At 49.4% G+C, this 11,738-nt stretch overlaps 2 protein-coding genes across 2 annotated transcripts; both read left to right on the top strand.

The window, feature by feature from the left end:
• Nucleotides 1-381: 381 nt before the first annotated feature.
• Nucleotides 382-2,171, top strand: HOO65_020680 (uncharacterized protein; the record flags this gene model as incomplete). Its single annotated transcript, XM_071006642.1, has 2 exons — nucleotides 382-1,060; nucleotides 1,120-2,171. The coding sequence occupies 2 exons, from the start codon at nucleotides 382-384 to the stop codon at nucleotides 2,169-2,171; spliced, it is 1,731 nt and encodes a 576-aa protein (XP_070861318.1).
• Nucleotides 2,172-11,195: 9,024 nt separating this feature from the next.
• On the top strand, nucleotides 11,196-11,738 carry HOO65_020679 (uncharacterized protein; the record flags this gene model as incomplete). The annotated part of the gene is made up of 2 exons (XM_071007079.1): nucleotides 11,196-11,398; nucleotides 11,576-11,738. 2 exons carry the CDS (start codon nucleotides 11,196-11,198, stop codon nucleotides 11,736-11,738), a joined length of 366 nt encoding a protein of 121 aa, XP_070861317.1.

Raw genomic sequence — 11,738 nt, 5'->3', positions numbered from 1 at the left:
AGCCCCACTAATATTTGGTCTTCGTTCGGCCGCAAATTTATTTGTTTTTTTTTTTTCTTTTTTTTTGTTTCCTTTTCGCAGCAACGCGATTCCGTCCTCCTCCTTGCAGGCGCCTTTACAAGAGAGATTGAAGAAACTAGAGAGAGTTAAAAAGGGCCCGACGACAGGGCTGGATAGGCGACGCAACTAGGGCAAGGCTGTTACTTACGGCTATTCACGTGGACTAAGTTGGTTGATCTCCAACTAAAAAAAAAAAGCAACCTCGTTGAAACACGAAACAAACTTCCCTCCACATAAGCCCAGCGTTTATAATCACCAAGGGGCTGAATCTCGACCTCATCTATTTGCTTTTCCCTACTCTTCTTCTTCTCTTCCCCGCGAATGAGCCTCCCCATATCTAAATCTGCCTCGTCTAAGGACAAGGCCGACTCCAATCTTGCGCCTGCTGACCCAGGCTATGTTCGCCTGCACATATCGCCACTGGATGCCGATCTCCTGAACGTAGTCGTGCCGTCATCTGTTCTCCCCGAAGCCCGAAACGCTTCCTTTCACACTCTCGACACCTTCCCCGACCGACCATACGGATTCGTCGATCTGCCTATCGAGGCTGCTGAGAAGCTCAGGAAGAAGCTGAACGGCGCAACTTTGCGTGGTAACAAAATGAAGGTTGAAAGGGCGCGCCCGCCTCCACCGGAATATGTCCCCGACCCCGAGGTCGAGGCGTCTGCGAAGAAGCGCAAAAAGATCGTCATCGATTTCGACGGATCTGAGATCGTTTCGCCTAAAAAGCGTAAAAAGGATCGTGATGTCATGCAGGGCATTGTCCTTGAGGACGATCGCAAGGTCAAACGTGGCTGGACTGTGACAGCGGAGCAGGCCCGAAAGTCGGCTAAAACCAAAGTCAGAACCAAGAAGGGCGAAAAGGAGGATAAAAAGAACAAGGAGGCGCGCGAAGTGCGCTCCAAGTACACAGACAAGCAAGAATGTCTCATCAAAACCGTCATGCCCGCTGGGAAGCCTATGCCTGAAACTAAAGTTGGGGCCAAGAGCAAGAAACGAAGTAGAGATGGAAAATCAAATCGGGAGATCATTGCCCACGAATACGAACATGCTATCAAGTTTCCCACGTTCCTACGCGATGCCCCAAGCCTACCACGGCACCTGCCGCGAAGAAAGCCGCTGAGTCGGAAACATCGGATTCAGATTCATCGGAGTCCGATTCGTCGGAGTCGGAAAGCGGCAATAGCGATTCTGAAGATGAGACCAAGGAGGAGCTGAGCCAAGTGGGAGTGAAGAAAATGAAGGAGGCCGAAGACGCAAAAGCGCAAGCAACGCCTGCAACCCAAGCGCCCGTTGAGGAACCAACAGATACATCGAGTAGCGAGGGGTCGTCATCCGAAGAAAGTGATGGGTCGTCATCCGAAGAAAGCGATGATGAGAATGAAAAGTCAGATGCTGAGATGTGCGATGGTCCTGGACCGACTGTCTTTGCCCCTAGCACTGAGTTAGATCCATCAAAACTTGACGAGCGGCCAAACACTTCAGGCTCTATGAAGAGCTTGACTATTAAAATCCCTCCTCCCCCATCAACTCCCGGCAAGGTGCACCCCCTAGAAGCTCTCTACAAAAAGAATCCTGATAGTGAGGCCGCATCATCTACTGCCGCCACTGCGGAGCCTTTTAGCTTCTTTGGCGGTAGCGCTACTGTTGATGGCGGCTCCGATAACGAATCCGAGTATGAAACTCCACGCGTCTCCCGTCATACCCAACTGCCCATGACCCCGTTCACCCGTCAGGACTTCGAAGCGCGAGGGCTCCGTAGCGCGGCCCCCACGCCGGATACGGCACACCCAAATCGCACAAGGCGCTTTTTCCCTGATGACGAAGACCAGGTAAACCCTGACGATGAAGATGATTATGAAGAGGATGTGCTGGATAGCCTTGCGAGCCCTATGGCGCAGAGAGATGCTGTGCGCGCTGGAGGAGCGGCAGCTATGGCTGGCGCTGGAGCTGACACTAGCGCTGGCAAGCAAGAGGAGTCGACCGAGTTTCAGACGTGGTTCTGGGAAAACCGTAGCGAGCTAAATCGGTCGTGGATGCGCCGGAGAAAGACGGTGGCTAAGGAGCGGAGAATGAAGGATAACAAGACGAGAGGATTTAGAGGAGCATGATGAAGGGCTTTGTCGTTGTTAGTTTTCTTGCATATATACTTGATTGTATCAACAACTTGGATTGTTTGCTTCGCTAATCTTCCTAATCTCTGACTAGCATATAGTGATTAAAAAGAATCATGCATGCATGCATGCATAAAGTTTTCTTTTTCCGCTGACTCTGTGATTTAGATGCAAAAAGAAACACCCCAAGTGAGGCATTGGAGACACGGGGAATCGAACCCCGGACCTGATCCATGTTGTAGAAGCCGGAGCTTCTCACATGCTAAGGATCCGTCATACCCCTAGACCATGTCCCCGCTAGTAGCTTCGGTTAAAGTGGGAAATATTGTAGTATATGAACTCTTTCCAGGCGGCTTTTTTCCTTTTTTTTCTTTCTGGTAGCCGAGAATAGTTTCTCTAAGCATCTTCTCATGGAGCCGTCCTCGACATCTCCTCCCATCTCTTCTCTTTTCCTTCTTCTCACTTATTCTCCCCCTAGTCCTCCCCTTCCGCGTTGTTGTTTGCCCGGCATCGGGGTTGGCTGCGTCATCCTGGGCTTCCCATGTCGCGAACGTTCTACCTGTAGTGACCTGCCTCTTTGCGTGTCTTGAAGGGGTTGCCTCTGTGGTGCCTAGATGGCTTGGCTTAGACTTTGGCAGCTGTTTGTACTGGATGAACCCTAGGTTGTGGCGTGAAACATTGGTGGCATGACATGTTGCTTTCATGTTTTAAGGAGCTTGTCTGCAAACTTTTGGCTCCATGGTCTCGGTAGTGTCTTGCATGCCCACCAGTGACTTCGTTCTTTTGGTTGGTTACATGCTTTGAATCCAAGTGAGCAGTTATGTCACCAGCTATTGTGGTATCTGCCAAAGCCTTCATAGCCAGTTTTAGAAGCTAGAATGCGGCCCAGCTCCGTCTTGATGAGGCCCTTATACCGGGAGACATGAAGGGGGGGGGGGGGGGCCTCGGTGGGGATACCGGTTCCGGGTGGACGGTATCCTTTTTGCTCTTTCCACCATCCCTCATCGTCGAGACGTGGTCGGTCTCCCCTTCATCTCCGTGCTTCTACGAGAGGCTGAAGCGGTGTTACGTTGCCAATTCTTGACATCCTAACTTTGCTTAGGCGTCGGCTAGCTTGTTGCATTTTATGCTCATGCATCCTGGGACCCATAGCACTCGGGCAAGCCTTCTAGGTGTCTCATCTGCCCAGGTTTTCAGCATTCATCTTGTTTCGTCCACCGCTTCTTGCCATGTGCTGTTTTTGGTGGAAGTATTGCGAAGTCAGTCCACGACTCCTCTGTTGTCCAGACACAGCTAGATTTCCTCAGCTGTCACTCGCTTAGTTTCCTCGTGAGCGCCAATTGACTCTGCGCCTGCCGCCTTCACCCGCTTTCCCAAAGCTGTGTGGTCTGCTTTCTGGGTAGCTCCATTCTCGATGATAGCCCACCCCTCACCCGTGTTGCCATTTGCATCTTTTTATCCGTTGGAGTACTCAACGAGTGTTCTTAGCAGGGTATTCTCTACCTCCACCTGATGTCGCTTTGTTCCCTCCTCCCTGCTAAGTCACGTTTGGGACGGTATGTTAGGTCTGTCTAAAAGTGGTCTTAACCTAGGGTGTCTTTCCATTTGCGCTGGCAGGAGATTGCGTAGTCTCTCCACCACTGGGTTGGAATGTGGCCCTCTCAAAATGTGCCCAGCGCTTACCATCTCATAGCTTCTCCCCTTTTCTCATCTTCAAGGAGAAGTTCAAATGGGGGAATGCTTGCTGCGTGGTATAAGCACCCCCTTAGCGTCGTACAGCACATGGGGAGTGCTTCTCGGAGGCACTTCCTAGGCGAGATGTTCAGCTTCTCCGTTGCCACTTTTGCTGTCTCTAGCCCGGGCCAGAGGCTTGCTGCAAAGACTGCTTTTCTCAAGGCACAGGCACGGACCGTTGTGAGCATGCTTTTAGCATCTGCCCCTTTGTAGCAGCCGGCTAGATATCTCAAGCCGTTACCCAATCCGTTAATACTCTCAATGGCCTTTGCTATGCTCTTGTCTATTTTCGGCCGCTATTGCTATTGTATTATTTGACGTCTACTTGCTGTTATTTCGCAGCAATACGACGGCAAATTTCGGCCCAACTCCGGCCCGAGATGGCCTCATGATGATGGATAAGAGCCGAATATTCCGTCAACCAATGGGGACATGGTCTAGTGGTATGACGGATCCTTAGCATGTGAGAAGCTCCGACTTCTACAGCTTGGATCAGGTCCGGGGTTCGATTCCCCGTGTCTCCATGCTTTTTGCTCATTTGTTATTGTTATCTTCCACAATCCTCTGCTTCTGCTTCAACTCTCCCTCTTACAACCCTCGGGGGGGTACCTTTGAGGTCTGGCCAACTCTCCCTCTTACAACCCTCGGGGGGGTACCTTTGAGGTCTGGCGCCTCCCCTTCTTCCGGGCTGCTAGAGGACGACGCCTATGACACTGATAAGCGTCTTTCATTCTTTTCTTTTTCTTTGACTCTGTCATGGATTCTGACAATGAGCTGTGGAGCCTTGAGGCCGCTCTTGCCCAACTTTGAGGAACAACCTCGTCGTCGACTCGCCCCCTTTTTCACGACAACTTTCGCGATCGCCAACTCCTCATCGCCACAACACCACTCCAACTCAAGGAGTTCACCTTCACGCTCAGGACTGAGTATTTGAGAGTTCACACAGTCCACACCTTTTTCTTATGTTTTGTTTTTTCTCGCGCTCCTCTGTCCTCGGACAGACTGGTGACTGTGGCAGGTCACTAGAAAGGGGGCTGCCTTAGGTCACATCCACACCGCATGAGGCAGCGGCCACTAGGGCGGTGGAAGGATAGACCATGAGCCCTCGGATGCTCACACAGTATGGTTGACTTTCTCGTCGCTTGACGGGATGCCCAGACTGCACTGGAATCTGTTGTCTTGTCTCCATGATCTTCATGGCTTCAGGACACATAGCAGATTTTTCAGAGGAACGAATGTTTGTGGGGAAGTTGGGAGTCGATTCCACTTCTGGGTTTAGGGTTTGTCTGGGGTTTTTGTCGGTGGGGAAAGGGGGATGTGGAAAGTGGAAAATGGGAAAACCAAAGGTGTTGCAGCAGCCACGCATAAAAGGACAAAACCACTGTACTCCGCCGGGGCCTACCCCCCGTGCCGACAGCCGGGGGCCTTTTAGACTAGTTTTTACACGGGGCCTCCACCAACCAAAAATATCAGGTAACCAATCCTAGAACCCGACAGGTACGCCCTCGGGCCGCGCTATACAGAGACCCTCCTGGCTATATTGCTGGACCCTAAAAAGTCATAGGAGAAGGTTGAAGTCTATGCGTTCCTGTCACTGCGGACCGCCCGGGAGGTGCTCCCGGCCGGAAGGCCGTCGTATTACGGTGAAATAGCTGTAGGTAGACGTTAAATAGTACAATCAATCAATCAATCTCTGCTTCTGCTTGTCGGGGAGAAGCATCTGGTGGATCTTCAGCTTCAATTCCAGTGTTGAGATATCCAAGTCAATAATGTTTCGTAAGGGGTTCCATTCTTTTTTTTTTCATGAGACCAATTCCGAAATTGTAGCCCTATATCCATATCCATATCCTATGCAAAGGCTCCCTGTAGGGACATCACAAGGCCAGTCCCTAAAAAGTCAAGAGTATTTCGAAGAAGACGCACACCTGCAATTGCTGACTGCCTGAAGGAGGTGTCGGAGGACGACATCTTCTTACCCCTTTTCCGTCCAGAACATGCCGTCGTATTGCTGTGGAAAACCAGTAGGTAGACGTTAAATAATGCAAACAAACAAACAAACCTGTAGGGACTTGTGCTGAAGCTTGTAGCCCGGATATACACTAACTTGAGGTAACCTCCCTAAAGTACTATAAGTGAGGGAATGGCAAAGACGGCCCATGAATGAATGGGTTTAAAAAGTACCGTAGAAAACAACCTGTCGTCTTGTCTGCCGCTAGAGCGTCATACATCTTCATCGCCAAGATGCCTTGCTCTTAGATAAATAAACAAGGCGAAGAGACAAAATAATAAGGTGCACTTGCGGAGATATGCGTATGTTATATGTGCAGGGCAGACAGCTGCTGGGAAGACAAGGCCATCGGCTAGCTACTATTGTCATGAAAGCTGGCGGGAGCCTTTGTAGAGGCTTTCCCTACTTTCAGGTGCTCCTGAGGACAGCACAATGACTTTGATAAATGTTTCCTATTTCCTTGTCGGTGAATCGCTTCCTTCTTCGTGATACCTCCTACGATCGTCAGCTCTTCATCACCGCACCACTTTAAGCCGCCATATAAAAGAATGCTACTATAAAAAAAACATACAACACTAGGAATTCCCACGTGGTCACCCACCGTAGTACTATTCTAGCGCTTTGTAGGTTAACTAAGGGAGAGCGGACGGGATCCCGTGCTTTCTACAAGCTATGGTCGTATGTGATATAAATGCGCAAATATCAGGGCCTATAAGATAAGTTGGCCAGCAGAGAGAAGTTCAAGTTTGAAAGACGAAAAGGATCTCCCAAAAAAAAAGAGATAGAATACGGCACCGGGAGCTTTTCACGGAAAAAACTCACCGCAGCCTTCAATACAGCACTTTTTAACTAGACAGTGCTCTTGAAGCCTCCCCTGAGACTTCCGCTGTCCTGCCCCATCGTCTAGTCCACTGCGCACTATGACAATGGGTGCAAGGTCTGCAGCTGCAAGATTGTTGGTAGTTGACTCGTAAATAAAATAGGCTGCAGCTTTAGTAAGGAGTCGTGTGATCTATCTCTGCTGCAACAAGTCCTTGTTTCGCTGTAGAGAGCATCCCTTGTCCAGTATGTGGTGGTGATTGATGAGCAATTCACTGCCATGTTTAGGAGGGCGGTCGGCTGGGGGTGCGACCAGAAGGGCTGTCCTTACAGCCCTTCCGAGTTTCATCACCTTGTTCCTGATGTGTTTGTGGCTAATTCGAAGATCCCTATCCCCACTGCCTAAACGAGTTCCCTGGCGAATCCCCCGTGCTTGCACCCTCAGAATGGCCAGTCTATCGGTTTCTCCCTTGACATCTAGCCTGCATGTTTCTTGAATATGCGCTTCCTGTCAAAACTGATCCCCAACCACCTCAACAACCCAGGCATGGTGGCCCTGATTACTGGCGAGTCTTCCATTCCTTGACCAGGCTCTTACCCGAGTGGAGGTCCCTTGTCTACTAGAGTGGGCAATTTATTTTCTCTTCCGGAATGCGGCTATAAGCCACTCTCTTTGTACTCGCTGATGTCAGATTCATGGCCAACTTGAGGTCCCTCAGCCAGGCATCCAATCTATTCTCCTGGATCGTCCACAAGTGTTTGTCCAAATACCCTTCCATGGTGTCTCGTCAGCCCCTAAACAATGCAGTCTTGAGGAACATATACAGGAAACGGGAACGAAAAGGCTAGGGATTCTTGTGAGGGGCTACCGCCTGCAGGGCCTAGGTCTTGTGTGAAGCCATCTAGTAAGAGCTTTTCTGTCCCTATCCGTAGCCCTGTTCTGTTCAGCTCAAGACCATCTTATTTGGCAGTACCCCGTTGAAGGTATACCAGACATCAAAGCCAAGAATTTGATGTGACCTCCCACTTCTTTATGTCCGCTCTGACTTCATTCACAGCAGATAATGAGACATCGAATATGCTTCTTCTAGGTACTACATAGGCGTGGCTGTCTTTGGATATCCCATTAACCATAACCGGAATCATGAGTCTCTTGGTCGCTATTCCCCCAGCGTCTTTTTAGAGTGTTGAAAATGGATATGGGCTTATCTGCTTTCTGCTCAGCTCTATTCCTCTTCTCTAGCTTGCGTGGCGCTACAATTTTTGCCGACTTAATGTGATTATCAGTGTCCCAAATATAAGCATATATCGAAGAGATGGGCTATTAATCTGCTTGGCCCAGGCTAACGCCGGGCTAGATGTTATCCCGCTGTATTCAGAAGCTTTCTGTCAGCTTCCTCTATCTTTTGTTGTCGTATCACTACTTTCAGGCGTGCAGTAGTTGCATGACAATGTCGGCTTCTGGGATCCGGCTTTGCAGCCAGGGTGAGGGCTTTCGGCTCAGCATATCGTTATATTGTACTCTTTCTTTTGCGTGTACCTACTTTTTTCAGCCAAGTTCATTGTTTATTATATCATCTAGCGTCTACCTACTGTTATCTCGCAGCAATACGACGGCAAATTTCAGCCCAACTCCGGCCCGAGATGGCTTCATCATGATGGATAAGAGCCGAATATTCCGTCAACCAATGGGGACATGGTCTAGTGGTATGACGGATCCTTAGCATGTTAGTCGCTCCGGCTTCTACAACATGGATCAGGTCCGGGGTTCGATTCCCCGTGTCTCCAGAGCCGCTCCACAGTCGAGCGCGTTACCTTTTATCTTTTTTTAATATATCGCTTCTGTGGAGGTATTTAAACGAGATCCAATAGTTGCGGTCGGTATAACCCTTTGTTATAATAATGTCATTATTTTTGTTATTAATCTGTACTAAGACTTCATCGTGCTTAACGTAAGGGATAAATTACTCAAGGAATGCTTCCTGGTTTACAGTAATGTACAGATCAGTAACGTTGATAGTTTTGAGTTCTTACATGATAGCGCTTGTACGACAAGAATAGCATGCACTAATTAACAAATAATTTTCGAGTACACGCAAAATGCATGCACTATAACAATAGGACAGAAACACCAGCTTGCCAAGTCTGGCTGGTTGGCTTATTCCCGGCGGCTGATCATGTGCCACGACTTATTTCTTGGCCTTGTTACAAGACGTGTTTGTTTGGTGAATCTTCTAGAAGATTGTTTCGGCATTGCTCCCCCTAACGTATTCACGGAGCAGCGCTGCTATAATGCACACGTGCCACACACCCTCGAGGTGAGAAACAAGATGAAATTGCTCTGAGCTTGGTAAAAAGCTGGTCCAAGTGGCATTGGATTGGTCGGTTAGCGTCTTGCTCTACGCCTTGATACTCAACGCCGGCTTGGGCTGGTGCAGGTATCTCCCCCTCCTCCTCTTGCTTCCTCTCGTTACTTTTTTGCTGCTCTTTTTTATTTATTTTTACTTTGTATTTTTCCTGTACTTTGCCCTCCGGAACTTGTGCATTATACAAGCGCACAATAACGCGTCTATTTTCCCAATCGCCTCTACTACAGTGCCGCCAAGTGCCGCTGAATTATATGCTAGTTTTATGGACAAGAAGGACAGCTGCGCACGTGCCCTAAAGACCACCAGGGCATGATAAATCCTCCGACAATTTTTGTTAGCAAATTAAAGCAGAAATGAAGGTTGCTTCGTGGCTCATGTGTGTATGTGAGTGTAAAGGGTAAGATGAGTGAATCCCCCACAAGTTGGGCTTTGGATGGCATATTGGGCCGCTCCATGGTCCGGGTGTGGATAGACTCACCGCTTCTCTTGGAGACCAATGCGAGCCAGAGCCCGAAATGTGTATTTCTCGAGACATAACACGGGCTACTAAGTACTTGGAGACTTGCTCTTAGCCAGGCAGCAGCAGGTTTCAATACTGGGGTTCTCCTCGGGCGAGACCGGAGATAACTGCTCTCGCAGGTCGAAGGCCAAAACCAGACGAGTCAAATGCCGAAGAGGTCAGCGATCGAAATGGCAGTAGATTCTGCCTGTCTTCCTGCTCCCATCTCTCTCCATCTCGCTGGAGAATGCAAGAGTCACATCTCTCAAGTTACGCGCTGTCTTTGGCGGCGTGCAGCCCGCCGTGCAGCCAGCAAAATACTGCATATAACGTGCGTACTTGGATGCATTACATGCAGCTAGCCATGCAGTCTAATCCGTGCTCTAAGGGTGGGGTTTCCAAAGGGCTTTTTTTTTTTTCTCGTTTGTTTTCTCTCCTCCCGTCTAGTTTGTCACTTTTCGTAGTGCTTGTGATCCTGTAGGCTTCTTGCTTATCAAAAAGACAGACCGACACTTGGCTGTGCTTGTTGGCGTGACGCTGGCAAAATCGACGTTGCAGTGCAGTTCAGCGTCAAGCTGCAGCTGGCAGGAAACGGGATAGTCTAAGAAGACGTGGGTGCAAGAGGAACAGAGGGAGAGAGATGCCTGTTGCTTGGGCTATGGCTGGCCTTTGGGCTGGCTCCAGAAGTACGGATGTAGGCAACGAGTCTCTTGTGTACAGGCAGCGCTAGTCTGTGGGCACCAATCAGTCCGTGGTTTTATCTTTGGTATCTGCAATGTATGAGGTTTTCTCTATCCTAGATTAGTCTTGTTGGCCACTTGAATTCCACGCCAGAAGTGCAGCGGAGGAGACATGTTCTCTTAGCATTCGTGAGCTCCGCCCCGACATCATGCCCTCCTCCCTTGGAGCGGTCTCAAGCTGCCCCTCATTGTCAAGAGGAGGGGGAACACACCCTTGCAATAGCTTGGGCTGCTGCGAGACTGAGTGCACGAGAATTTGCATCCCCCTCTTCGCTTGGGTTGCCTATTTGTCCAGATGGGGAGGGGGAGGAGAAGGAGGAAGAAGAGGGAGTGGCCTAGTTGGTTGTCCATTAGTTTATGAGTGGGTGTTCCCTAGTGCATATCTATTATATTTTGCACGTCAGGCGTAGTGTACCACCCCCAGTCTCGTCAAATCAAACGATCCTGGTCCCTGTTGAAGCCCAGGCGTCTTTTCCCTGTAAAGTTTGTCGGGGGAGGATTTTGAATCCCTTGGGCCTTTGTTTCTTGAAATATAAACTCTCCTTGTCTTGTTGTGGATATTTATTGAGAGGGGACCTGGTTTCTTGATTTGTGTTCTTTGCCTCTTCCACTTCTCGTTATTTAGAGACGCTCTTGCTTACCGTGCTTTGCTATACCTTTACACTACATCATTATCCTGCTCTATATATTATTCTCTCCATTTCTCTCTCTCTCTATACATACGCATAAGAGGCTCATTTCTTGTCAACCTTTTCATCGCCAGTCTTGCTCTCTATCGTTGCTCTCGCCTCCTCTTCACACAATCTCCAGCAGCCCCCCGTTGACCTCTATCACTCTCTCTCTCTCTCTACCATGGACGCCTTTAACATCAGCTCACTGCGTGTCGACCGCTTCCACATCGACAGCTCCATGTTCAGCTCTGAGGACCAAATCCTCAACAGCCTCTGGATCGGCCTTATGGGCATCGAGACGCTGATGGTCGTTGGCGTCGTCTGCCAGAGTCTTGCTAAGCGCTTCACGTCCAAGACATCGCCACAGCCTGTTGGCCTCGATATGTGAGCGAGCCAATATGTCTCTCTTCCGCCGCTGCCCAGCCTACTGAATCATTCATCTTGTCGGCTGCCGTGACTCGGCTTTTAACACAAGTCACTGGGCATTTGCCAGACACCGACCGCCTCATGATTATCACGAACACACCAATTGCTTTTCCTATATCTGCACATTTACGACAGCAACCAACAGCAAACAGTCTACAAATACTTTTACTTTCTTTTGCCTTTCGCGTACTCGAGCGGTGCCAGTATTAGCAGAGCCGAAGCCAACCTCACCGCTCCCGTCTTCTCTGGCCTCTATTTTTTTTTACTTGTTTTTACCTCTGCTTGCCGCTCTTCATGA

Source organism: Ceratocystis lukuohia (genome assembly GCF_044167205.1).
Source record: "Ceratocystis lukuohia strain C4212 chromosome Unknown Supercontig2_pilon, whole genome shotgun sequence".
NCBI classification, from domain to species: domain Eukaryota; kingdom Fungi; phylum Ascomycota; class Sordariomycetes; order Microascales; family Ceratocystidaceae; genus Ceratocystis; species Ceratocystis lukuohia.
Note: the sequence above shows the minus strand (reverse complement) of the source record. Positions and strands in the feature narration are given on the sequence as shown.